Here is a 25492-nt window from a genome sequence, read left to right as displayed (position 1 = left end):
AAGGAACAGTGCACCTGACATAAACTTCTGATCCTATAGCAAATGGAACACAGTGCAAATTTATGTTTACTAGGGATGTAATACAAATCAGTATAACTGCTATAACCGTGTCTGTTGGAAAGCAAGGACTTTATGATGATATAAGGAAACCTATCTAAACCAAGAAAGGGCATAACTTAGTACTTTATCCTTTTGTTTTAAAAGAGGGTTTTGTTCAGAAGATTTATACTCCATTTCCTTTTGTTTAGCAACATCCGTCTATAAGTTTATCATCACCACTCTTTGTGTTATTCCAAAATATCTTTTCTCAGTTTATTAAAAAATATTTAATATGTTTATTGACTGTTTCCCATGTGCTTAGTATTGGGTGAAATACTGTGGGAGCGTATGAAAAAAGGAATGAATGGAGAGTCACCACTGTCAAGATGTTTATGCTTATTGAAGAGAAAGAGTTTTCAGTGAAAAATGTGTAAAATATTACACAGAAGTGTATGCATGGCAGCTTAAATCTCTCTTCTTTTAATGTAAATTTATTTATTTTAATTGGAGGCTAATTACTTGAAATATTGTGTTGGTTTTGCCATACATCAACATGAATCCACCATGGGTGTACACGTGTTCCCCATCCTGAACCCCCCTCCCACCTCCCTCCCTCTGGGTCATCCCAGTGCACCAGCCCCAAGCATCCTGTATCATGCATAGAACCTGGACTGGCGATTCATTTCATATATGATATTATACATGTTTCAATGCCATTCTCCCAAATCATCCTGCCCTCTCCTTCTCCCACAGAGTCCAAAAGACTGTTCTATACATCTGTGTCTCTTTTGCTGTCTCACATACAGGGTTATCATTACCATCTTTCTAAATTCCATATATATGCATTAGTATACTGTATTGGTGTTTTTCTTTCTGGCTTACTTCACTCTGTATAATAGGCTCCAGTTTCATCCACCTCATTAGAACTGATTCAAATGTATTCTTTTTAATGGCTGAGTAATACTCCATTGTGTATGTGTACCACAGCTTTCTTATCCATTCATCTGCTGATGGACATCTAGGTTCCATGTCCTGGCTATTATAAACAGTGCTGCGATGAACATTGGGGTACATGTGTCTCTTTCAATTCTGGTTTCCTCAGTGTGTATGCCCAGAAGTGGGATTGCTGGGTCGTATGGCAGTTCTATTTCCAGTTTTTTAAGGAATCTCCACACTGTTCTCCATAGTGGCTGAACTATTTTGCATTCCCACCAACAGTGTAAGATGGCTCCCTTTTCTCCACATCCTCTCCAGCATTTATTGCTTGTAGACTTGTGGATAGCAGCCATTCTGACTGGCATGAAATGGTACCTCACTGTGATTTTGATTTGCATTTCTCTGATAATGAGTGATGTTGAGCATCTTTTCATGTGTTTGTTAGCCATCTGTATGTCTTATTTGGAGAAATGTCTGTTTAGTTCTTTGGCCTATTTTTTGATTGGGTCGTTTATTTTTCTGGAATTGAGCTGCAGGAGTTGTTTGTATATTTTTGAGATTAGTTCTTTGTCAGTTGCTTCATTTGCTATTATTTTCTCCCATTCTGAAGGCTGTCTTTTCACCTTGCTTATAGTTTCCTTTGTTGTGCAGAAGCTTTTAATTTTACTTAGGTCCTTTTTGTTTATTTTTGCTTTTATTTCCAATATTCTGGGAGGTAGGTCATAGAGGATCCTGCTGTGGTTTATGTCGGAGAGTGTTTTGCCTATGTTCTCCTCTAGGAGTTTTATTGTTTCTAGTCTATCATTTAGATCTTTAATCCATTTTGAGTTTATTTTTGTGTATGGTGTTAGAAAGTGTTCTAGTTTCATTCTTTTACAAGTGGTTGACCAGTTTTCCCAGCACCACTTGTTAAAGAGATTGTCTTTTCTCCATTGTATATTCTTGCCTCCTTTGTCAAAGATAAGGTGTCCATAGGTACGTGGATTTATCTCTGGGCTTTCTATTTTGTTCCATTGATCTATATTTCTGTCTTTGTGCCAGTACCATACTGTCTTGATCGCTGAAGTCAGGCAGGTTGATTCCTCTAGTTCCATTCTTTCTCAAGATTGCTTTGGCTATTCGAGGTTTTTTGTATTTCCATACAAATTGTGAAATTATTTGTTCTAGCTCTGTGAAAAATACCGTTGGTAGCTTGATAGGGATTGCATTGAATCTATAGATTGCTTTGGGTAGTATACTCATTTTCTCTATACTGATTCTTCCAATCCATGAACACGGTATATTTCTCCGTCTATTAGTGTCCTCTTTTGGAGAAGGCAATGGCACCCCACTCCAGTACTCTTGCCTGGAAAATCCCATGGATGGAGGAGCCTGGTGGGCTGCAGCCCATGGGGTCGCTAAGAGTTGGCACGACTGAGCGACTTCACTTTCACTTTTCACTTTCATGCATTGGAGAAGGAAATGGCAACCCACTCCAGTGTTCTTGCCTGGAGAATCCCAGGGACGGGGGAGCCTGATGGGCTGCCATCTGTGGGATTGCACAGAGTCGGACACGACTGAAGCAACTTAGCAGCAGCAGCAGCAGTGTCCTCTTTGATTTCTTTCACCAGTGTTTTATAGTTTTCTATATATAGGTCTTTAGTTTCTTTAGGTAGATATATTCCTAAGTATTTTATTCTTTTCGTTGCAATGGTGAATGGAATTGTTTCCTTAATTTCTCTTTCTATTTTCTCATTATTAGTGTATAGGAATGCAAGGAATTTCTGTGTGTCAATTTTATATCCTGCAACTTTACTGTATTCATTGATTAGCTCTAGTAATTTTCTGGTGGAGTCTTTAGGGTTTTCTAAGTAGAGGATCATGTCATCTGCAAACAGTGAGAGTTTTACTTCTTTTCCAATTTGGATTCCTTTTATTTCTTTTTCTGCTCTGATTGCTGTGGCCAAAACTTCCAAAACTATGTTGAATAGTAGTGGTGTAAGTGGGCACCCATGTCTTGTTCCTGACTTTAGGGGAAATGCTTTCAATTTTTCACCATTGAGGATAAAGTTTGGTGTGGGTTTGTCATGTATAGCTTTTATTATGTTGAGGTATGTTCCTTCTATTCCTGCTTTCTGGAGAGTTTTTATCATAAATGGATGTTGGATTTTGTCAAAGACTTTCTCTGCATCTATTGAGATGATCATATGGCTTTTATTTTTCAGTTTGTTAATGTGGTGTATTACATTGATTGATTTGCAGATATTGAAGAATTCTTGCATCCCTGGGATAAAGCCCACTTGGTCATAGTGTATGATCTTTTTAATGTGTTGTTAGATTCTGATTGCTAGAATTTTGTTAAGGATTTTTGCATCTATGTTCATCGGTGATATTGGCCTATAGTTTTCTTTTTTTGTGGCATCGTTGTCAGGTTTTGGTAGCTGAAATCTCTTAATGCTAAGAGTAGTCAGAGAAAAAAGGAGCTTGGTGGGCCAGAATGGACAGCATAAATGAGAAATGTTGAGCTTGAGCTGGATAGGATTCACAAAGAGGAACTAAAGGAGAAGGGTGTGCCAGGCAGGGTCCCCGCAGGTAGGAAGGCTGGAAAGGAGGGATGAGCTGTGTGTGTCTGAGACTGTGGGGTTGGATCATCTAGCTGCATGTGGTTGTATATTGGTTGACTAAGGTAGACTGTTTCCATGAGCAGCCATATTTCATATCTGACTTCTTTTGAAGAACAGAGTAGACTGCAGACTATAGCAAACAGATCATGCTTTTGTTATCATGAATGGATTAGGAGTCTGTTGTGTCCATAACATCATGCAAACAAAACTGCTTTCTTTAATGATTCCTGTAATCACCAGTGCCTTTTTTGACAGAAGATTTCATGTTTAGCAGAGTACCACCAGCACAGTACCTAATGCATAAATGTTTGCTCACCAAGAATTCATATTGCTTTCTTCTTACTCCCCACGGGACTTGTTGGCCAGACTTCTTACCAACACTGATGTCATGTTTGTTCAGATTACTGTTTTATATCTAAGCTGATTTTCCCTGCCAAGTCAATTTTTGAAGTTAATGGGAATTGAAGTTAGACAAACATAAAATAGGGTGGGAAATGAGATCATATTCTATTTCATAGTAAATAGTGTTAGAATAAATTTCAGTTAAAGTGTTAGATAGTTTATAGTTAAAAGGTTGAAGTAATTAGAATGAGTTTTTTAATCTGTTACTTAATATTCCAAGTTTATTTTCTACAAAATTGAAAATCAGTGCCTTATTTAATATGATTTGAGATTTCATGGTAAAGTCAAGTCTGGAGTGGTTTATATCTTTTGTTATTAGTAGGCCATTCCATCCATACTTATGTGGATAAAAAAAGATGAAATTATAAGTTGGAAAATACTAATTTGACCTTCCTCCATGAAATGTTTCTGTTCTCCTTACAAATAACACATATAATTTGAGTACAGAGTGTTAGTTTAAAATATGAACACTCTTAGAGTTTTATGTATATATTTTATATCTAATAATCAAACGTCCTGATAAAATTTGTTACTCTTACTTATCCATTTACAAATTTAACATAACTGTCCAACTCACGGCCATTTGAAGTTAATTCACTCCCAAATGTAACTTTTTACATCAGTGAGACAAATACACTAGGAGTACTATTTGCTAAACTACAAAATGACAATGGCAGTGCATTCTTCACAGTTTGTCTGAATTATTCACATCCAAGGGTAGCTGCATTTCTGAGCAACATGATTTCATTCACCAATATGGAAACATTTTAGACCTTTGTGCAAACTATAGCCTGTAGAAAGGTTTAAAAATCTAATGACATACCAGCAAGACTCTTAATACTAATAGTAACATTGTCCTTATAAGTTTTTCCAGTTTATATATTAAAACACTTCTCTAACCTAATTCTTTAGGAGAAAAAATAATCACAAATGGTATGGTAAATCCTCTCTTTTGCCTAATTTACTTAACTCAAAGTGGTCTCTTATGTTTGGTATAAACCTTAAGAGAAAGCATGCCATAGCAGGAAGGCAGAACAAATCAGAGGTGATAAAATCTGGGTCTCTTTTCCAGTTCTGCCCAACATTTATTATATAGCTTTGGGCAAGTCACCCATCTAGGAATTAGTGTCCTCTTTTTACTATTTGGGGGAGAGATTATCTTTTAGATTGGAGTCAGATTTTCTTCAGGGTTTCTGTGATGAGTACAGCATAATGAATATTGTTTCATATTTGTGTAAGGATCCAAAAACTGGAATAATAATTATACATTTCTAGCTTTTAATTCCAAATAATGTGATGAAAAGGTGTAAATTAAATAATCAGATTAACATTGATTGATAGGACCTATGTCTACAAGTTTAAAACAGTCATCACTTTTTTCTTCATGGCTGAGTGATAATTAGCAGGAGACGGAGTTACAAACACTTAGCACATAGACGTGAAGACACTCACTGCTGATACAGAACAGATGGACCATAGATACCAAATCTTGTCATACATTAAATAATATGCCTTGAAATTATTTTCCAGATGTTTTAAGGTATAATTTACATGAGCCAAATCATAAGTTTCCAAGACACAAAATTATTTCCATAAGAATAGCTTCAAAAAGTTCACTTTAAAGATGACAAAGAGAAAATTTTGGAGAGCTTTTTTTAGTAGTTAGAATATGAAAAATACCAAAAATGTGTTCAAATAAACAGCACTCCATCAAAAGCAATATAGAACAGAGTTTTCCATAGGCACCCTTATTCTGACTGCAGAGAGTGGGAAGAGAAGCAATATAATTTTTCTCTTGATATTAAATTTAAATTTGTGGGTCATTGGTAGCTACCATCCAGAATGGAGGACTCCAGTGCCACGCTACCTTTTATATAGAATGTCACCTCCTAGGTAAGACTGTACCATAAAGAGTTCCTAAGCCACATACAGATGCTCTTCATCCAGAATGAATCCTGTACTATTTTAATTGTTTCCTACTTTTAAGCTTATTGGTATGATTTATAAGATTCTTTTGTTACCTGTTAATACAAGTAACATTACTAGACCACTTATTTTCTAAAACCAACAAATGTTTGATTACATAGCTGAAAAGAGGAGCTGGAATTTACTACAAGGAATATTAGCAACATCTTAAACCTTGGTACTGATATGTCTTAATTTGCCTTTTCCCATTTTAAGAGATATTGCCTTCTTCCCATTCTCTCAGACACATCCTCCATCTAGGCATCCATCCATCCATCCATCCACCCATCAATCCATCCTTCTCTAGCTGTATATTCTACCTCTTCCTCCCAAATGTTTTGAAATTTTAAGTTAATCTCATTTGAGGCTCCGGTAGGCAAGAGAGTCTAGGATGCATCTGTATACATTATGGTTGGTGGAATTCTACTGGAAATTCTACTGTAAATCCATCTAATCATTCAACATTTAATACCTATTGCACTCCTGGCATTGTATTTAAAATTGGGTCTACATAAATCAAAAGACATGGCCCCATCTTTAAAAAATATATATAATGAGGATAAAGGCCCAAAACAAATATACTACAAAATGATTACTTTTACCACCAATTAATTAAAATATTTAAAATAAATTGAAGGTCATTCTTGGATTAATTAAGCATATTTTTCAAAGCAATCTTTTTAAACAAGAGTGTGAATGGACGTTTGTGTTCATTATAATAGAAACAGAAAGTGGAGTGCAAGAATCTGCTTGAGAAATGAGAGGCTGTTTCACAGAGAAGATGCCACTGAGCTGTCTTTTGAAAGGAAATATTTGCATGGCACATTAGTGACCGAGGCATTTTGGTCAAAAGAAGAACCATGTTTAAAGCAGGGAGAAGAAATAACTGAGTTAGAGCAGGCAAGACATGTTCAGTGATCTACAACATTTGTTATTGAACATAAACTTCAAGGAGAAAAGTCAAAAAAGGTTTGGACCACAGATAGGTAGGGTTTAGGTATTTAAAGATTTGGATACTACAATCTAAAAATCTGTAAGATAGAGCTAAAGCCAATATGTCAAAGTAAAAGGGAGATAGGTTTGAGGCTCAATATAAGAAAAATATCAACAGTAAGAGGCGTTACATTGGAACAGGAGGGTCTCCTCTTTGGGTACCATTTGGAGATACTTACAAGGGATTGATGTTCGGGTTAGTGTAAGAAATGTGTAGTAGCTAAAGATGATTCATAGAGAAGTAAGCTCCTTGTCACAGAAGGATTCAAACTGAATCCTTTTTATATGTCAGAGATGCTAGAGGAAGGACTCTGATATTAGCTGTGATATTGCACTAGGTCCCTTAAGGTATTAAATATTTTACAACTCTAAGATTCATTGAAAAATAAAGAAAAGCCCTTTCAGCTGGCTTTTGCAACCATATTTTAAAGGAATCAAAGAGATTTTTAATCCTGTGATCTTAAAAGCAAGTATCAAATCCAGTGTCTCCCTATCAGTGGGGCAGAAGATACTACATCTGTGGTTGCACAGATGACCCACACTTTCCTGAAGTTTCTGCTCCAGACTGGTGTCAGTTCTGCTCAGATGTGGATTTTCAATAGAAAAGAATCTTCATCTTGAGACCTGTGGCCCTCCTCTTTCCAGTTCTCATTACTCTGCCAGGCTTCTTCCACTCTTCAGGATATGAGCCTTGCTTGGGGCCTTTTTGCCCCACATCACAGTTGATGGTACATGCACTTGTCTTCCTCCTACATCACCTCTTCCCTGTCGAAGACATTCGTGTGTTCTGTCAATTATCTGTACTCTCACAGGTTTGATTATGATTATACTATCACAGCAGATAGCTATTTTTTTTTGCTGTGCACATCATTACCTTTGGATTTGTTTTTAAACTTGTGACATTAGAGTTATAAATAAACTATATAATTTTGTACTATTGATACCTATGGCAGTGAATTCATTGAACAAATATTCCAGGGCACCTATAACACGCCAGACATTATTATGAGGACTAACACTACATTAAGACCAAGTGTCTTGCCTTTTGTTGGGCTTCACAGGTTGCTCAGTGGTAAAGAATCTGCCTGCCAGTGCAGGAGACACAGGAGATGTGGCTTCAATCCTTGGGTCAGTAAGATCCCCTGGAGAAGGAAATGGCAAACCACTCCAGTATTCTTGCCTGGAAAATTCCATGAACAGAGGAGCCTGATGGGCCACAGGCCATAGGGCTGCAAAGAGTCAGACACGACTGAGCATGCACGTGGATCTTTGCTTTTGGGGGACTTACATTCTGGTGAGGGAGGACCAACTAAAATTATGAACGATGAATAAACAAATGTATAAATAAAGTATTTCAGAGAGTGATAAGTGCCATAAAACAAGCAAAAAAGGGGTAGAATAGTGACTTAGCCAGAGGGGCTTATAGTTTTATTAATAGCTTAGGTGGTCAGAGGACTCTCAGAGGAAGTGGCATTTAAGCCAATGTGTAAGTGATGGGAAAGAGGCAAGTGGCCAGAGGGAACACCAAGAACCACGACCCTGGGATAATATTGCAGGACTTCTTGGAAAGAGAAAGGGATGACCAGTGGGTTAGAGCCTAATGGTTGCAGAAGAAGTAATAAGAGATGAGACTGCTGGTGGGGATATGGAGGGGGAACCAGGTCACAGAGGGTCTAACCGCCCTTGCTGAAATAATGAATATCGTTCTTATTCCAGTGGGAAACCATTGAAGAATTTTATGCAGAGAACTGATTATTGAAAGAAAATATCACAATTGAAGTGTGTCATATAAGAACAAATGTTAAAGTTCATTAGGATAAGTATCTTGTTGCTTGGATTTTTCAAATGAAAAACGAGATTGGCACTTTCACTCAAACAGATCTTTCCATTTAAACTTAACCACTTATGAGTAATGCTTCAAATAAATTAAATGACCCACATCAAAGAGTGTCATTAGCAGTTTTAATTATCTACATTTTTTAATTAATGATAGTTTGCATTAGTTTACAGCAGCAGTTGGTTCTTTGCTCTTCTCAATAGTTTGCATGAGCTCTTACCAGATGTTACTCTTATTATCTAAATGAAAATAGATTCAGGTGACCTTGTAGGTCATAGTTGTGGTTGATTCCAAATATATTCATTCTCAAAACCCTCATCAAGGCTAGCATCTGTTGGAGAGAAAATCACCCGTTTTTGGTTACACGCTCATTATTTCTTCACTTCGTTTTGTCCTTACGACAGTGTCACACTTGTAATATAAAGCTGTATTTTTTCATCAAAATGTTACCATAGTGGAAATTCACTTCTACCTGGTCATTCCTTGCTAACTTTTGCTAGCAGCTGAATAGCCTCAGAACGGCATGATCCTTTAAATATTGAGTGAAAAATAGCTTTGGATAGGCTATCTTTTCCACTCTGATCCTGTCCAAAGTGGCAGGACACCCTGGTATACAGCAACAGTAGAAGAGCAGCTAGGGTATTGAGCTATCCTACTCCTTGGCACCAACTGCAAGTTCAAGTGTTACCTTTGCTTATAGCATGTCTGATACCTGCTCGCTCTTCGCATCTGGAACAGGTAAAACTGAGATAAATTTGGAGGCTGTAAAATTCTTTAATAACTGTGTTTTGTAAAAGTAGGTGATAGATTTCCACTTATGTTTTTTAATTCTGAAGATTTCTGTCATAATTTTTAAGCATCTCAGAAGTTGTCTTCTTGTCCATTCCAGCTAGTAGTATAAATTGCCTTCTTTTCTTTCCAGGAAATGTTTCCAGACTGCACATTTTTATTTAGAGGACAGTACTTCCCCTCGAGTAATATCCACACCTCCAACACCTATCTTTCCAATTTCAGGTAATAGCTTAAAGTGTGACCCAGAGTAGCTGGTAGATGTTAAATGAAAAGCATGATGTTGGAAGGTTTGTCCTTATTGAAGTACTTTGCAAATGCTATAATGTAGATTAGTAAATGTCTATGTTGCCTAAAATATTATGTATCAGGCATTCAGGTTTTTAACTTGTTAATTTTGAATATTCTTAACCATACAGGTGATGTGACAAAATAATTTATAGTTGTTCAGATGTTATATGTTAAAGAACATAAATATTTATAGCAATAATATATTAGTAAGGAATAATGCTGACTTTCAGTTATTTCAATTACTTTAGTGGATATCTAAACACCAAAAGTCAGACTAAATCAATGCAGTAAGGACGGACAGGACAAAACCCACAAAAATAAGAATAAACTTTAATTTCTTTCTGATTATCTGAGTGAATGTGGGAAAAGTTTTCTTAACTACATTAGGGGAAAATAAAGAAACTATATAACAGTGAAGGTAGAAGAGAAACATGAGCACAAAGAAAGTGTGGTTGCCTGAAATATGTGAAGTAAAAGTGTCAGACCGTTGAATACCTGGGAAGCATCAACTGCTTTATCAGAACTTACCTAGTTAACAATATTCAAGAATTAGCAGGAGTCACTTTAAGACTCTCACTGACTCTGGAAATCACATTGTCACTAAGGTCGCAGACACTTGTTGAATTAGCATTTTATAACATTTCAGGATGAAAAGTGGTAACAACAAAAAGTTGTCTAGACATGTGGGAATTAAGGAAGAACAGGAGGACAGAGGATGATACAAGGACAAGGAGACCAGGGAAAGCAAAAGCAAACATTCCTCTCCGTGTCTTTGTACAGAAGTCTCTTTTTAAATTGTCTGAGACGCCGTATGTTACTGCTTGAGGTGCACATTCTACAGGATGTTATCTTCTGAAGTCTCATGCGATTTAAAAAACAGAAAAATAAAACAGAAGCATTTTCATTGTAATTTTCAACAGACGTAGGAGTTAGACCTGTCTTGCTCTTTCACCTCTTTTATCGACTTTGTGTCTTTAACCACCAGTGTTTTATTGGCTTTTCCAGTTTATATTAAAATTCTGTCCTTTCTTTTAGTACAGCACCATTTCTTATTAACATGCTTAGAATTTTTGAGACTGATTGCTCTCAGTTATCTGTTGGGTTTAGTTCCCTTCACTGTCAAACATACCTCTCCTACATACCCTGTCAGCATGGGTAAGCAAATTAACTCTAACATTATCTAAAGTCCAACACAGTTTATTATTAACAATAAATAAAATAATCCAAAATTGGGTTGTCCAGGAAATCCAGAACCCCCTGTCCTATTTCTCAGAAGAATGGTGATCAAGGGCATCTCCTCCTTTTGTCTGCTCAGCTCTCAAAGATGCACTCTTGAGCACCCCCAACATATGCATACGTTCATGTGAAATCAGAAAATAAAAAGATAAGCTAGTCTCACCTACTTGCAGACCAATTCGTAAAAGAAATTACTGGAAGACATGATAGCAAGTGAGAAGTAATCAATTTACTCATGGAAAAAGGTTAGCTCTGCTGAGGAATATCCATGGGTTTGACAGAGCTTAGGACTAATGATTTAGATGTGACAAGTTATTTCTGTTTTCTTATCTAATTATAAAAGCTACTTCTAGGCAAGGTGCTTCTGTAGGTGTGAAGGTGGAATTACACCTTTGTCTAGTGTTTCTTAAGCTTAACTTGCTAATTCAATTTTAGTATTCAGGTACACTTATCTGAAAGAGAACAGATGGATTCTAATTTTTTTTTTAAATCAACAAATTCTTGGTAACTGAAGCTTAAAAATATTAAATGGCCTAGATGCTGAACATCTGTTGATGTAAGTAACTGTTTCTAGTGAAATGTGTTTGATGTTTCCTTGTCAGAGATATCACTTGTGAAGTTGCACACTGTGAACTAGTAATATGTTTAATCTAAGAAAGCCTTTCCAGGGGGGAAAAAAGAGAAAAAACAGAAACAGGTAAAAAAATTGGCCCCTTCACAATTAATTAACAGATCCAGTGACTTTGTTTACATAGCATTTTTTTCAAGTTAGAATTCTTGAAATTTTACAGATTAAAAGTCCCAAAGGTTCTTGACAGTATACTTAATGAATAGTCTGCATATAAATGTTTTCTATTATTTATAGAGAAAAAGAAAAAATATTTTCAAATGTAAACATCTGACAATTTAATGGAGAGACTCTAAATCGTACAATTGTATAAAACTGAAATTGCACTATATATTATGTTAAATCCATAGTAAAATTGAAAATAGATTATTTCTGCATTTTTCCCCCTAGAATTGACAGGCAACTCCCACTCATGTTAAAGAAAATTATCCATAAAGCGATGCAGTCCATTGGGTGTTTTTTATAACGTAACATTGAAAATTAATTATTTTCTCTTTAGTGTATGAAAGGAAAAGATTGCTGATCAAATCAGAATTCTAAAATGCAGGTTATGATTAATAGTAAATGTAGGGAAAACTGATAATTGTTGTTTATTGTTTCTCTGAACATAGATTCAGTTGAGATTATAGGAATAATTGAATTTTGAAGTTGTTTTAGAAGGAAGCTCTTTATAAATCCCCACAAATGAGAGGCACATTTATTTCTGTTGAGTTATCCTTTCCAACTTAATTTTTTTTATTCACTTAGATGATGTTGGAGCAATTCCAATAAAGCACTTTCCAAAGCATGTTGCAGACTTACATGCAAGTAGTGGGTTTACTGAAGAATTTGAGGTATGATTTTAATATGTCTCTTTTAAACAGTATGGAAAATAGTAATTTTTTGAAATTCACCAATAGGCTGTTTCTTGAATTGAAACCATTTCCATTCTAGTGAAATTATTATTTCCATAATCAGTTATGTGTTTAGGATATGTGTGATAGTTATATAATTTAGCAAATTGGTTTTCCATTTTAAAATTCAGTTGTACTAGTTGGAAACACAAAACCATGTTTAATTCCCATAAAATCAGAACTATAGTATTCTTTTTTTAATCTGAATTGGTAACACTGATTCCTTTTAATTTTCTAAACCATATAGATTATAATAAACTAGTAAATTTCATAATTTTGAGCCAAAGTACATACAAACTCCTACCTATAAGGATTACAACAGTGTAAATGCAAAAACGCTTATTATACAAGGCATAATAAATATTACCCAAGGTAAAGTCCCATCTTCTCAAGAAAATACGCATTTCTAAAAAACATTGGAACTTCACAATCACTGAAAATTTTTCTAGTAGTAGTCTGTAAAACACTCTTAGATGGTAGGCACAGGGAAATTTACTGCAAATTTATCAAGGCCCACTGAATTATCAGTTAAGAAGATTTTTCAAAATAGTGTGCCCTCAGCCAACAGTTACCAGTAAAAACCACAGCATAAAGTCACCTTCGTTGAGCACTCCCTACATGTCAGTCATGGTACTAGATACGTCTACAATCAACATTCACCCAATTCTGGAAGTTATTTGTTTTTATATCTAATCATATTGATGAAAGCATCTTCAACAAAAGTTAATTATTAACAACCAGTAAACAGCATGGGCTTCCCAGGTGGTGCCAGTAGTAAAGAACCAGTCTAAGAGATGTGCGAAGATCCTCTGGAGAAGGAAATGGCAACCCACTCCAGTATCCTTACCAGGTGAATCCCATGGATAGAGGAGCCTGGAGGGCTACAATCCATAGCCTTGCAAAGAGTTGGATACAACTGAATGGACTTAGCACCTATGAATGTGTAATCTCCATTTGCCTCACTCTTATGAGGATTTAGGATTGAAGGCATTTGGAGCTCACCTGGATAATATAGTATAATCTCCCTATCTCAAGTATCTTATCTTAGTACATAGCAGGGTGGGGCTTCCCAGGTGGCTCAGTGGTAAAGAATCTGCCTGCCAAGCAGGAGATGCAGGAAGTTCAGTTCAGTCGCTCAGTCCTGTCCAACTCTTTGCAACCCCATGAACCGCAGCATGCCAGGCCTCCCTGTCCATCACCAACTCCCGCAGTTTACTCAAACTCATGTCCATTGACTCAGTGATGCCATCCAACCATCTCGTCCTCTGTCGTCCCCTTCTCCTCCTGCCTTCAGTCTTTCCCAGCATCAGGGTCTTTTCAGATGAGTTACCTCTTCATATCAGGTGGCCAAAATATTGGAGTCTCAGCTTCAACATCAGTCCCTCCACTGAACACCCAGGATTGATCTCCTTTAGGATGGACTGGTTGGATCTCCTTGCAGTCCAAGGGACTCTCAAGAGTTTTCTCCAACACCACAGTTCAAAAGCATCAATTCTTCAGCGCTCAGCTTTCTTTATAGTCCAACTCTCACATCCATACATGACTACTGGAAAAACCATAGCCTTGATTAGACAGACCTTTGTTGACAAAGTAATGTCTCTGCTCTTTAATATGCTGTCTAGGTTGGTCATAACTTAAGCGTCTTTTAATTTCATAGCTGCAGTCACCATCTGCAGTGATTTTGGAGCCCCCAAAAATAAAGTCAGCCACTGTTTCCCCATCTATTTGCCATGAACTGATGAGACCAGATGCCATGATCTTAGTTTTCTGAATGTTGAGCTTTAAGCCACTTTTTCACTGCCCTCTTTCACTTTTAACAAGAGGCTCTTTAGTTCTTCTTCACTTTCTGCCATAACGGTGGTGTCATCTGCATATCTGAGATTATTGATATTTCTCCCAGCAATCTTCATTCCAGCTTGTGATTCATCCAGCCCAGCATTTCTCATGATGTACTCTGCATATAAGTTAAATAAGCAGGGTGACAATATACAGCCTTGACATACTCCTTTTCCTATTTGGAACCAGTCTATTGTTCCATATCCAGTTCTAACTGTTGCTTCTGTCACCTGCATATAGGTTTCTCAAGAGGCAGCTCAGGTGGTCTGGTATTCCCATCTCTTTCAGGATTATCCACAGTTTATTGTGATCCACACAGTCAAAGGCTTTGGCATAGTCAATAAAACAGAAATAGAAGTTTTTATGGAACTCTCTTGCTTTTTCGATGATCCAGCAGATGTTGGCATTTGATCTCTGGTTCCTCTGCCTTTTCTAAAACCAGCTTAAACATCTGGAAGTTCACAGTTCACATATTGCTGAAGCCTGATTTGGAGAATTTTGAGCATTTCTCTACTAGCATGTGTGGATGCTGCTGCTAAGTTGCATCAGTCATGTCCGACTCTGTGTGCCCCCATAGATGGCAGCTTACCAGGCTCCTCCATCCGTGGGATTCTCCAGGCAAAAGTACTGGAGTGAGTTGCCATTGCCTTCTCCGTACTAGCATGTGAGATGAATGCAATTGTGCGGTAGTTTGAGCATTCTTTGGCATTGCCTTTCTTAGGGATTGGAATGAAAACTCACCTTTTCCAGTCCTGTGACCACTGCTGAGTTTTCCAGATTTGCTGGTGTATTGAGTGCAGCACTTTCACAGCATCATCTTTGAGAATTTGAAATAGCTCAACTGGAATTCCATCACCTCCACTAGCTTTGTTTGTAGTGATGCTTCCTAAGGCCCACGTGACTTCACATTCCAGGATGTCTGCCTCTAGGTGAGTGATCACACAATCGTGATTATCTGGGTCATGAAGATCTTTTTTGTACAGTTCTATATGTTCTTGCCACTTCTTCTTAATATCTTCTGCTTCTGTTAGGTCCATACTATTTCTGTCCTTTATTGAGCCCATCTTTGCATAAAATGTTCCCTTGGTATCTCTAATTTTCTTGAAGAGATCTCTAGTCTTTCCCATTCTATTGTTTTCCTCTATTTCTTTGCACTGATCACTGAAGGCTTTTTTATCTCTCCTTGCTATTCTTTGGAACTCTACATTCAGATGCTTATAGCTTTCCTTTTCTCCTTTGCTTTTCACTTATCTTCTTTTCACAGCTATTTGTAAGGCCCCCTCTGACAGCCATTTTGCCTTTTTGCATTTCTTTTTCTTAGGAATGGTCTTGATCCCTGTCTCCTGAACAATGTCACGAACCTCTGTCCATAGTTCATCAGGCACTCTGTCTGTCAGATCTAGTCCCTTAAATCCATTTCTCACTTCCACTGTATAATCATAAGGGGTTTGATTTAGGTCATACCTGAATGGTCTAGTGGTTTTCCCCACTTTATTCAATTTAAGTCTGAATTTGGCAATAAGGAGTTCATGATCTGAGCCACAGTCAGCTCCCGGTCTTGTTTTTGCTGACTGTATAGAGCTTGTCCATCTTTGGCTGCAAAGAATATAATCAATCCAATTTGAGTGTTGACCATCTGGTGATGTCCATATGTAGAGTATTCTCTTGTGTTGTTGGAAGAGGGTGTTTGCTATGACCAGTGCATTCTCTTGGCAAAACTCTATTAGCCTTTGCCCTGCTTCATTCCATATTCCAAGGCCAGATTTGCCTGTTACTTCAGGTGTTTCTTGACTTCCTACTTTTTCATTCCAGTCCCCTATAATGAAAAGGACATCTCTTTTGGGTGTTAGTTCTAAAACGTGTTGTAGGTCTTCATAGAACCGTTCAGCTTCTTCAGCATTACTGCTCAGGGCATAGACTTGGATTACCATGATATTGAATGGTTTGCCTTGGAAACAAACAGAGATCATCCTGTTGTTTTTGAGATTGCATCCAAGTACTGCATATTGGACTCTTTTGTTGACTATGATGGCTACTCCATTTCTTCTAAATGATTCTTGCTCACAGTAGTAGATACAATGGTCATCTGAGTTAAATTCATCTATTCCAGTCCATTTTAGTTCACTGATTCCTAGAATGTTGATGTTCACTCTTGCCATCGCCTATTTGATCACTTCCAATATGTCTTGATTCATGGACCTAACATTCCAGGTTCCTGTGCAGTATTGCTCTTTACAGCATCGAACCTTGCTTCCATCACCAGTCACATCCACAACTGTGTATTGTTTTTGCTTTGGCTCCATCCCTTCATTCTTTCTGGAGTTATTTCTCCACTGATCTCCAGTAGCATATTGGGCACCTACCGACCTGGGAAGTTCATCTTTCAGTGTCCTGTCTTTTTGCCTTGAGAACCCCATGAACAGTATGAAAAGGCAAAAAAAAGGAGATGCAGGAAATATAGGTTCTATCTGTTGGTCAGGAAGATAGCCTAGAAAAAGAAATGGCAATCCATTCCAGTATTCTTGGCTGGGAAATCCCATGGACAAAGGAGACTAGCAGGCTGCAGTCCATGGGGTCGCAAGGAATCACAATTGAGCATTCAAGCAAATAGCAGGGCTGGGATTGAAATCTAACACTCTTGTCCTTTCCATTCTAGAAATCAGGGGCTCCCCAGCCCAACCTCAGCCTCTCCAAGTACTCAATCGATGTCCCTGTTTGAAGCCCTTTGAGATCTGACCCTGATCAGAGGCTATACCACAGTACCTAATACACCCCGCAACTTCTTCCCATGAATCAGATCCCCAAGAGCATAGTTATGGAAGGAAAATGACAGAGACTAGAAAGCTTTAAAATACCAAAGGAAAGATAAATGAAATATATGTTGTCACTAAATTAAAAACAGTAAAAGCCAGCTAATTTAATCTTAAAAGAAATCTAAGTCATAGCTGTATTGAATAAGAAAGTACTATGAGGTGACTACTAAATAAAATGGAATAATATGAAGAATTATATTTTTAAAACATCAAATTATTTTTTCCTAACATAACAGAGGTTACTAGGTGGTGCAATATGAATTTACAGAAACTATCAGGCATCGATCAAACAAAATCCTAGTTGCAAAAAGAAGAATATGTTAAGGATGGGTCTAACATTCAAGATGTTAAAATCCATAAGGAAAAATAGACAATTTATTGTAAAAGTTGCTGATAGCATAAATACAAAAGTAGATACACAGTTTTCATAATTATAAAATCATAAATCATTTTAAATAGTATTAGGCAGTTCATGATGATTAAATTAATAAAATAACCTTACACTTTTACTCAAAAAGTGTATTCTTAATTCCATTGCTCCTAACTCATTGATTGAAGAAAGCTTTTTATTAACTTAATAAGTAGCTTAATAATTAATAATTCTGTACCTTTTAAGTGGGTCATATATTAAATTGTTTTTAAATTTAGAATCAGAATGACTTGCTGCACAAGAGGCCTTGGGATGCTTATTTAGTAAAGGGCTGAGCCATTTTGCCAATGAATCAGATTTATATTTAGATTGTATATTTTCTCAAAAATTATAAGGCTTTCATGTTATTATCTTAATGTGTACTAAATAATTGAAAATTCCAAACTAATATATTTAGATAGAAGATATACCTTAGAAGGATTTTAATTCTTTTTAAAAGCTAAATGGCAGGAATAATTTTTCTCAACTCATTGAGGTTTAATTTTAATTAATAAGAAGTCTACTAATTAAGTATGTAGAAAGTTATACTATTTAAATTTTATTTCCAAAGACATAATATATATGATAAAAAACTTTAGGAGATGTCTAATGTGTTGACAACTCTAAATCTGTTACAAACCACCTAATTAAGGATGCTGTTTAGTCTTAAAATTACTCAAAATCAACAACAAAAAAAGTATCACTAATTCAGTTTCAATTAATTCTATCATGATCAAATACAATTGTATTTGAATATTAGCAAATCTGACTCATATGTCAAAATGTGTCATCAAATATGTGGTTTTTCTCATCAACATTTTAAAAATTCATCATGTTATTATACCACTGTCCCCTTTTAAAAGTGCTTTTTTTCCTTTTACATGATTTTAAGGTTCCGAACTGTTAGAAATTTTGATTTGCATGCAACTGTTTGAAACATTCTGTTGTGTTAGTATTTGACAAATGTATTTATTGCATGATCATGGTTTTCCATTGTAAACCTAATATGAACACTTTTTTTTCTCATTTGTCGTGTGCTGTGGAATTTGATTTCTTTACTTTTTTGGCATTCATTCCCTCATTAGACACTGAAAGAGTTTTACCAGGTAAGGCATTATTTCACTGCATTTTCTTATAGCCAAGAAATAGTTGATATAACATGTAAAAATTTTTTTTGATAGATTGTTTTGTTTGTTGTCTTCCTTAGTGTATTTTAAGGCACTTTGTTTGAAAGGATGTGTATTAAAATGTTACCCATGCAATTTCTTTACAGGAGGTGCAGAGCTGTACTGTTGATTTAGGTATCACAGCAGACAGCTCCAATCACCCCGACAATAAGCACAAGAACCGATACATAAATATTGTTGCCTGTAAGTATATCCTTCACTCAACTCTGACTTTATCATTGCAGTGCTTTTAATTCAGTGTCCTGAAGTTCTCTGACAGTGAACCTCAGTGAATCTGTTTCAGGACCTTTGTATCAGGACATGAGACTTGTGTTAGATAATACATATTGTTTAACTACTCCAGCTTAAATGCAATTAATGACATCTGTTTCTTTTGAACAAAATAAACTCATGTTTTAATCCAGTCCTTTCTTCAGACCTCATAGCCTGTAAATTTTTTCTTATGTTTTCTGTCATTGTTTGTATTCGTAGTTCTATTTTCACTTGAGATCCCCTTTATGTGAATTTACTAACCAAAAGGGATTTTCTTTAGACTCTTTTTCCCTAACATTTCTGTTCCTCTCTTGCCATTCTCCCTGGGGGCTGATAAAAGGTTAGTTGGATTCTTTCTTTTTATTTCTTCTCTCCTTTTATTGTCTTTTTCTCCTCCCTGAATAGGTGTCTGGCTCTTTTCTTTAGGGCAAGTATACCTATTTATTTTCCTATGCAATTATCATGTTTCTTCCATCTTCTTACAGCATGTCTTATTTACATCTGTTCCCTTTTATTTTCCTTTACATCCCCCTCATCTCTTGAAATCCATCTTCATTCTTCCCCAAAACTTCAACTTACTTCCTTTCTTACATATTCAGTAAGTCTTCCTAGATTTGTGTGAACATGGTGTTACAGCATGGTTGTTTAAATTCTGGTTCCATCCTAGTTTCTGGAATAGAAACTTTTATGATCACACTGCTAAGTAGTTTGCATAGATGTTGCTTTTTTTCCCTACAAGGTTTACACCAATTTTTCAATTTTGATAGAAGATTCTGCTTCATGTTTGGCCTCCTCAGTGGAAGCAACTGTCTTACTACATGTAAAAGCTCAGCTGTATTCAGTTGCTTCTTAGAGTGAAGTGGTTGTTAGACCATTCCCTCTGCAAGCTAAATAGAAAATGCATGGGTGCATGCTAAGTTGCTTCACTTGTGTTCAATGCTTTGTGACCCTATGGACTTTCATCCACCAGGCTCCTGTGTCCATGGGATTCTCCAGGCAAGAATACTGGAGTGGGTTGCCATACCCTCCTCCAGGGGATCTTCTCAACCCAGGGATAGAACCCATGACTTCTTCATTGCAGGCAGATTCTTTACCACTGAGCCCCAGGGAAGCCCAAATAGAAAATCCCTACCAGTAATTAAGAAGGGGATGGAGATTAACATTTGTTGAACACCTACTATATGCCTGGCACTGTAAATCTGTTATTTCAACTGACTCACTTTGCTATATAGCAGAAACTAACAAAACACTGTAAATCAACTCCAATAAATCATACTCCAATAAAAATTAATTTTAGGAAGCAACCTAGATGTCCATCAGCAGATGAATGGATAAGAAAGCTGTGGTACATATACACAATGGAGTATTACTCAGCCATTAAAAAGAATATATTTGAATCAGTTCTAATGAGGTGGGTGAAACTGGAGCCTATTATACAGAGTGAAGTAAGCCAGAAAGAAAAACACCAATACAGTATACTAACGCATATATATGGAATTTAGAAAGATGGTAACGATAACCCTGTATGCGAGACAGCAAAAGAGACACAGATGTACAGAACAGTCTTTTGGACTCTGTGGGAGAAGGAGAGGGCGGGATGATTTGGGAGAATGGCATTGAAACATGTATAATATCATATATGAAACGAATCACCAGTCCAGGTTCTATGCATTATACAGGATGCTTGGGGCTGGTGCACTGGGATGACCCAGAGGGATGGTATGGGGAGGGAGGTGGGAGGGGGGTTCAGGATGGGGAACACGTGTATACCCGTGGCGGATTCATGTCAGTGTATGGCAAAACCAATACAATATTGTAAAGTAATTAACCTCCAATTAAAATAAATAAATTTATATTTAAAAAAAGAAAAAAATTAATTTAAAAAATATTTTAAGTGAATTAAATAAATCTGTTATTTCATTTCATCCCTGAAAGAACCTGGCAAGATAGGTAATAACATTTCTACTTTACAGATGAAGAAAAAAAACAGAAAGTTTACCCAGTAAGACCCTTCAGCACCAAAATACAAAAATAGGTCAGCGTGGCATTGAAGCCATCTTTCCATGGCCACACATCTATTTCTGTGTACATTTCCTACATCTTTGTGAGCTGCCAATATCACCAAAGTATTACTATTCCAGAATATCTCATTTGTTCTGTATTCATTTCTTCATCCTTGAAAAAACTAATCTGCCCAGGGAAACCACCAAGTGTCCTTCTAGTGATGCTTTGCTTTCTTATTAAGCAGTTCCTCCAAACATAGTTTCTCTGTAGAACTGAAGTTATTCCAGAACTCCTCATTTCAACACATTTAATTATGACCATGCACTATATATAACTATGAGAAATGCTGGGCTAGAGGAAGCACAAGCTGAAATCAAGATTGCCGGGAGAAATATCAATAACCTCAGATATGCAGATGACACCACCCTTATGGCAGAAAGTGAAGAAGAACTAAGAGCCTCTTGATGAAAGTGAAAGAGGGGAGTGAAAAAGTTGACATAAAGCTCAACATTCAGAAAACGAAGATCATGGCATCTGGTCCCATCACTTCATGGGAAATAGATGGGGAAACAGTGGCTGACTTTATTTTCGGGGGCTCCAAAATCACTGCAGATGGTGATTGTAGCCATGAAATTAAAAGACACTTACTCCTTGGAAGGAAAGTTATGACCAACCTAGATAGCATATTCAAAAGCAGAGACATTTCTTTGCCAACAAAGGTCCGTCTAGTCAAGGCTATTGTTTTTCCAGTGGTCGTGTATGGATGTGAGAGTTGGACTGTGAAGAAAGCTGAGCACTGAAGAATTGATGTTTTTGAACTGTGGTGTTGGAGAAGACTCTTGAGAGTCCCTTGGAGTGCAAGGAGATCCCATCAGTCCATCCTAAAGGAGTTCAGTCCTGGGTGTTCATTGGAAGGACTGATGTTGAAGCTGAAACTCCAGTACTTTGGTCACCTGATGCAAAGAGCTGACTCATTGGAAAAGACCCTGATGCTGGGAAAGATTGAGGTCAGGAGGAGAAGGGGACGACAGAGGATGAGATGGTTGGATGGCATCACGGACTCAATGGACATGAGTTTGAGTAATCTCCGGGAGTTGGTGGTAGACAGAGAGGCCTGGCGTGGTGCAGTGCATGGGGTGGCAAAGAGTCAGACACGACTGAGTGACTGAACTATGTACAAGTTACCATGGTCTTCATGCCGTCTTCACTGACAGTGCAGGATCCATGCCCGTCATTCTTGGCCAGTTGTTCTCCTGCCTCCCTTTGCAGTAGTTCCTCTTTGAGGTCTTCCCTTGAAAGAGCTGCCTGCTGTAACTAATCACAGAAACTCCCTGGAGCCCTCCTGCTTCCTTCTCTACTTTCTTTTACTCTGTCAGCCTCCTTTTCAAAGCATGCATGCTACCATCCTTCCTTAGCTTGTTCTCTCCCCTTCACTGGCTCTGCAGTGTTCACAGCCCCAGTATCTACCTTTAGAAGCCCATCTAAAATGCCAACTTTAGGAGTCAACCTCTATGAAAAGGTTTATTTTCATCCCAAACCAGTGTTCCCCTAGGACTCTGCACTTCTCTCTTGACACCCAAACATTCTTCTTTGTGTATATGTCCATTCCCACCTTCTGTATTGGAAACCTTCCTGAAAGAAATGGTTTTTGTTGTCATCTATATTTATCTATATTTTTGTCATCTTTGTATCTTCCAGAAGCCAACTAAAGTAAATGATATTTGCACTGGTTTTAATTGTATTTGATAAATGATCATGTAAATGTAAATGACCTTTATGCTGAAAAGCAGTTCATGATGTAATGAAATATTTTCTTTTTGTATTACAGATGATCATAGTAGAGTTAAACTCGCACAACTTGCTGAGAAGGATGGCAAACTGACTGATTACATCAATGCCAATTATGTTGATGTAAGCATATTTAAAATAAAATTTATGAAAATCATATTAGATTGTGAATATATTATACCAGAGTATTGTACACATAATAGTGCTTAACATATATTATGTGAAAGATAAAAAATACAAATCAGGAGTAAGAGATCCCATGGCTAAAGGTTTTCAGATTGAATGGCACTCAAGCTCTGGTTTATTTCCTAGGTGAGAGAGGGAATTTGGGCTGAGAATGTACATGCAAGGTAGGATGTATGTATTCTGATAAGTTTGTAACTCCTTAAATTAAAAGGTGTAGGATCAATGCTTGTTTGGCATTTCCATCCCATAGTTCCTAGTGAAAAATTATGTAGATAGCAGATAATCAATAAGTTTTGACTGCAAAGTTCCCACAGAAGAATTGGCTAAAAGGCAAACATGTGATTACTATACCAGTAACCAGCCTTTATAACCTTGGGCGTGTATCAGGATACCCAGCTTTGTGAAACTTACTGGCCATCTCCAGGGGCTGTAGACCACTGACTCACTTCCTGCTGTTTCCCGGTGGTCAGTTGAATGCCAATGGAACTCGGTTATTTTCCTGACACTGACCTTACAGTCTAGCTGCCTTCAGGTTAATTCAAAGAAAGAAATAGTTAATTCAAAGAAAGAGCAGTTAATTCAAAGAAAGAAAGTGAAAGTGAAGTTGCTCAGTCCGTTCCGACTCTTTGTGACCCCATGAGCTATAGCCTATGAGGCCCCTCCATCCATGGAATTTTCCAGACAAGAGTACTGGAGTGGGTTGCCGTTTCCTTTTCAAGGGAATCTTTCCTACCCAGGGATCAAACCTGGGTCTTCTGAGTTGCAAGCAGACCCTTTTACCATCTGACCCCCCAGGGAAGCTCCCTAATTCAAAGAAGTGAGCACCAAATATAAGTATCCAGTGGGTTTGTTTTAGGCAGTCACTTCAGGCTTCCATGTCTGTGAGTGTGTACGTCAGACTGAATATGGGCTTTGGAGTTGGAACTGGCTCTGAATTGCAACTCTGCCATTGGCTAACTGAAAGCTTGGAAAGCCACTTAACTCTTTTGAGCTTCAGCTTGCTTATCCCCAAATTAAGAATGATTCTTCCATTTTGCATGTAAATTATGGGTTAGGGTTAATGTTTGTAAACTTGGCCAACAGCAGGTAATAAGTGAAGATAGCTGTGAATGATTAGCATTGCTCAGGTCTACCATAAGGAGAAAACACCAAAGGTTTCCTGATTACAGACAACTGAGCCCTAATGCCTCAAACACATTTCAAAGCTGCACAATTAAGGACCAGGTATTAAGCACAGTTAACAGACTTGGATTAAATGCACTAAGACTGGAGGTGCAGAGAACAATGGTTGTGTCAATGCAAAGACTATATATATATATATATATCATAGTTAAAGAAGAATTGTTGTCTTTGCTGTGCTAGTACATTTTTTCTGGCTTTAAAGTATTTTTTAATGGTTTTCTTTGATAGCAAAACTGTGCTGATCTTAGAAACTGAACAGGTAAAAATGGCATACAAATGTGTTAGTGAGAAATATTTGTCATTTGTCTCTTCAGGGCTACAACAGACCAAAAGCTTACATTGCTGCCCAAGGCCCACTGAAATCCACGGCCGAAGATTTCTGGAGAATGATATGGGAGCATAATGTGGAAGTTATTGTCATGATAACGAACCTTGTGGAGAAAGGAAGGGTATGTAGGTTATCTCTTATTCCCTCTCCAAGAGAGCGATTGGAAGTGCTTTAAGTTGCTTGTGATAGAGTCAGCGTTAGGAAGCAGCAAAAGTTAGGAAAGCTCATCAGGATTTCTTTCTAGTAGATAAAACAGCTAAAGAGAAATGGTAGCATTGAAACATATACATTACCATATGTAAAATTGACAGCCAGTGGGAATTTGCTGTATGATGCAGGGAGGTCAACCGGGTGGTCTGTGATTACCTAGGAGGGTGGGATGGGGTGGGAGGTGGGAGGGAGGTTCAAAAGGGAGGGGACATGTGTATGCCTATGGCTGATTCACATTGATGCATGGCAGAAACCAACAAAAATATTTTAAAACAGTTATCCTCCAATGAAGAATAAATACATTTAAAATAAATAAATAAAAGGGAAACAGAGGTCAAAATCTTCATTATATATTAAGCTATGGGTTATATAAATGCATTCTTCATTCCATGAGAAAAAGCAAATAAGGTTCATTGAAAAGCTATGCAGAGTGAAGTAGATTTTAATTCACAGGAGCCGGATTCTAGTCCTGGCTTCACAGTGACTCAGGACATCTGGCCTCACTTTTCTCATCCTAAAGGAGGAGGAGTTTGGATCCATCATCTCAGGTCTTTCAGCCCCATAGCTCTCTCCTTTCTCTTCTCTACAACTAACTCACAGTCACTGAGAAAGGAAAGAAATTGTTTAGAAGAATAAGGGTGTCATGGTATCAGATCTTTACTGATTTCAGGGGTAACTTAGACTA

The 25492-nt window shown here is 37.2% G+C and overlaps 1 protein-coding gene across 5 annotated transcripts in view; it reads left to right on the top strand.

Moving 5' to 3' along the window:
* Window positions 1-25492, top strand: part of PTPRZ1 (protein tyrosine phosphatase receptor type Z1) — a 208563-nt gene that overhangs the window by 164456 nt on the left and 18615 nt on the right. For 3 of the 5 annotated variants that reach the window (XM_086395876.1, XM_086395873.1, XM_086395875.1), the window contains 6 exons: window positions 9698-9789; window positions 12467-12552; window positions 18756-18776; window positions 18944-19040; window positions 22942-23024; window positions 24584-24718. In XM_086395876.1, coding sequence (XP_086252002.1) covers window positions 9698-9789; window positions 12467-12552; window positions 18756-18776; window positions 18944-19040; window positions 22942-23024; window positions 24584-24718 — 514 coding nt within the window. The remainder of the gene's footprint in view (window positions 1-9697; window positions 9790-12466; window positions 12553-18755; window positions 18777-18943; window positions 19041-22941; window positions 23025-24583; window positions 24719-25492) is intronic. The other 2 variants (XM_086395877.1, XM_086395874.1) reach the window with 1 other exon arrangement.

The sequence above is a fragment of the Bos grunniens genome, chromosome 4 (assembly GCF_055505025.1).
Source record: "Bos grunniens cultivar Pamir isolate PY7600 chromosome 4, Bosgru_T2T1.0, whole genome shotgun sequence".
Lineage (NCBI taxonomy): Eukaryota > Metazoa > Chordata > Mammalia > Artiodactyla > Bovidae > Bos > Bos grunniens.
This window is presented reverse-complemented; position numbering and strand designations above follow the sequence as displayed.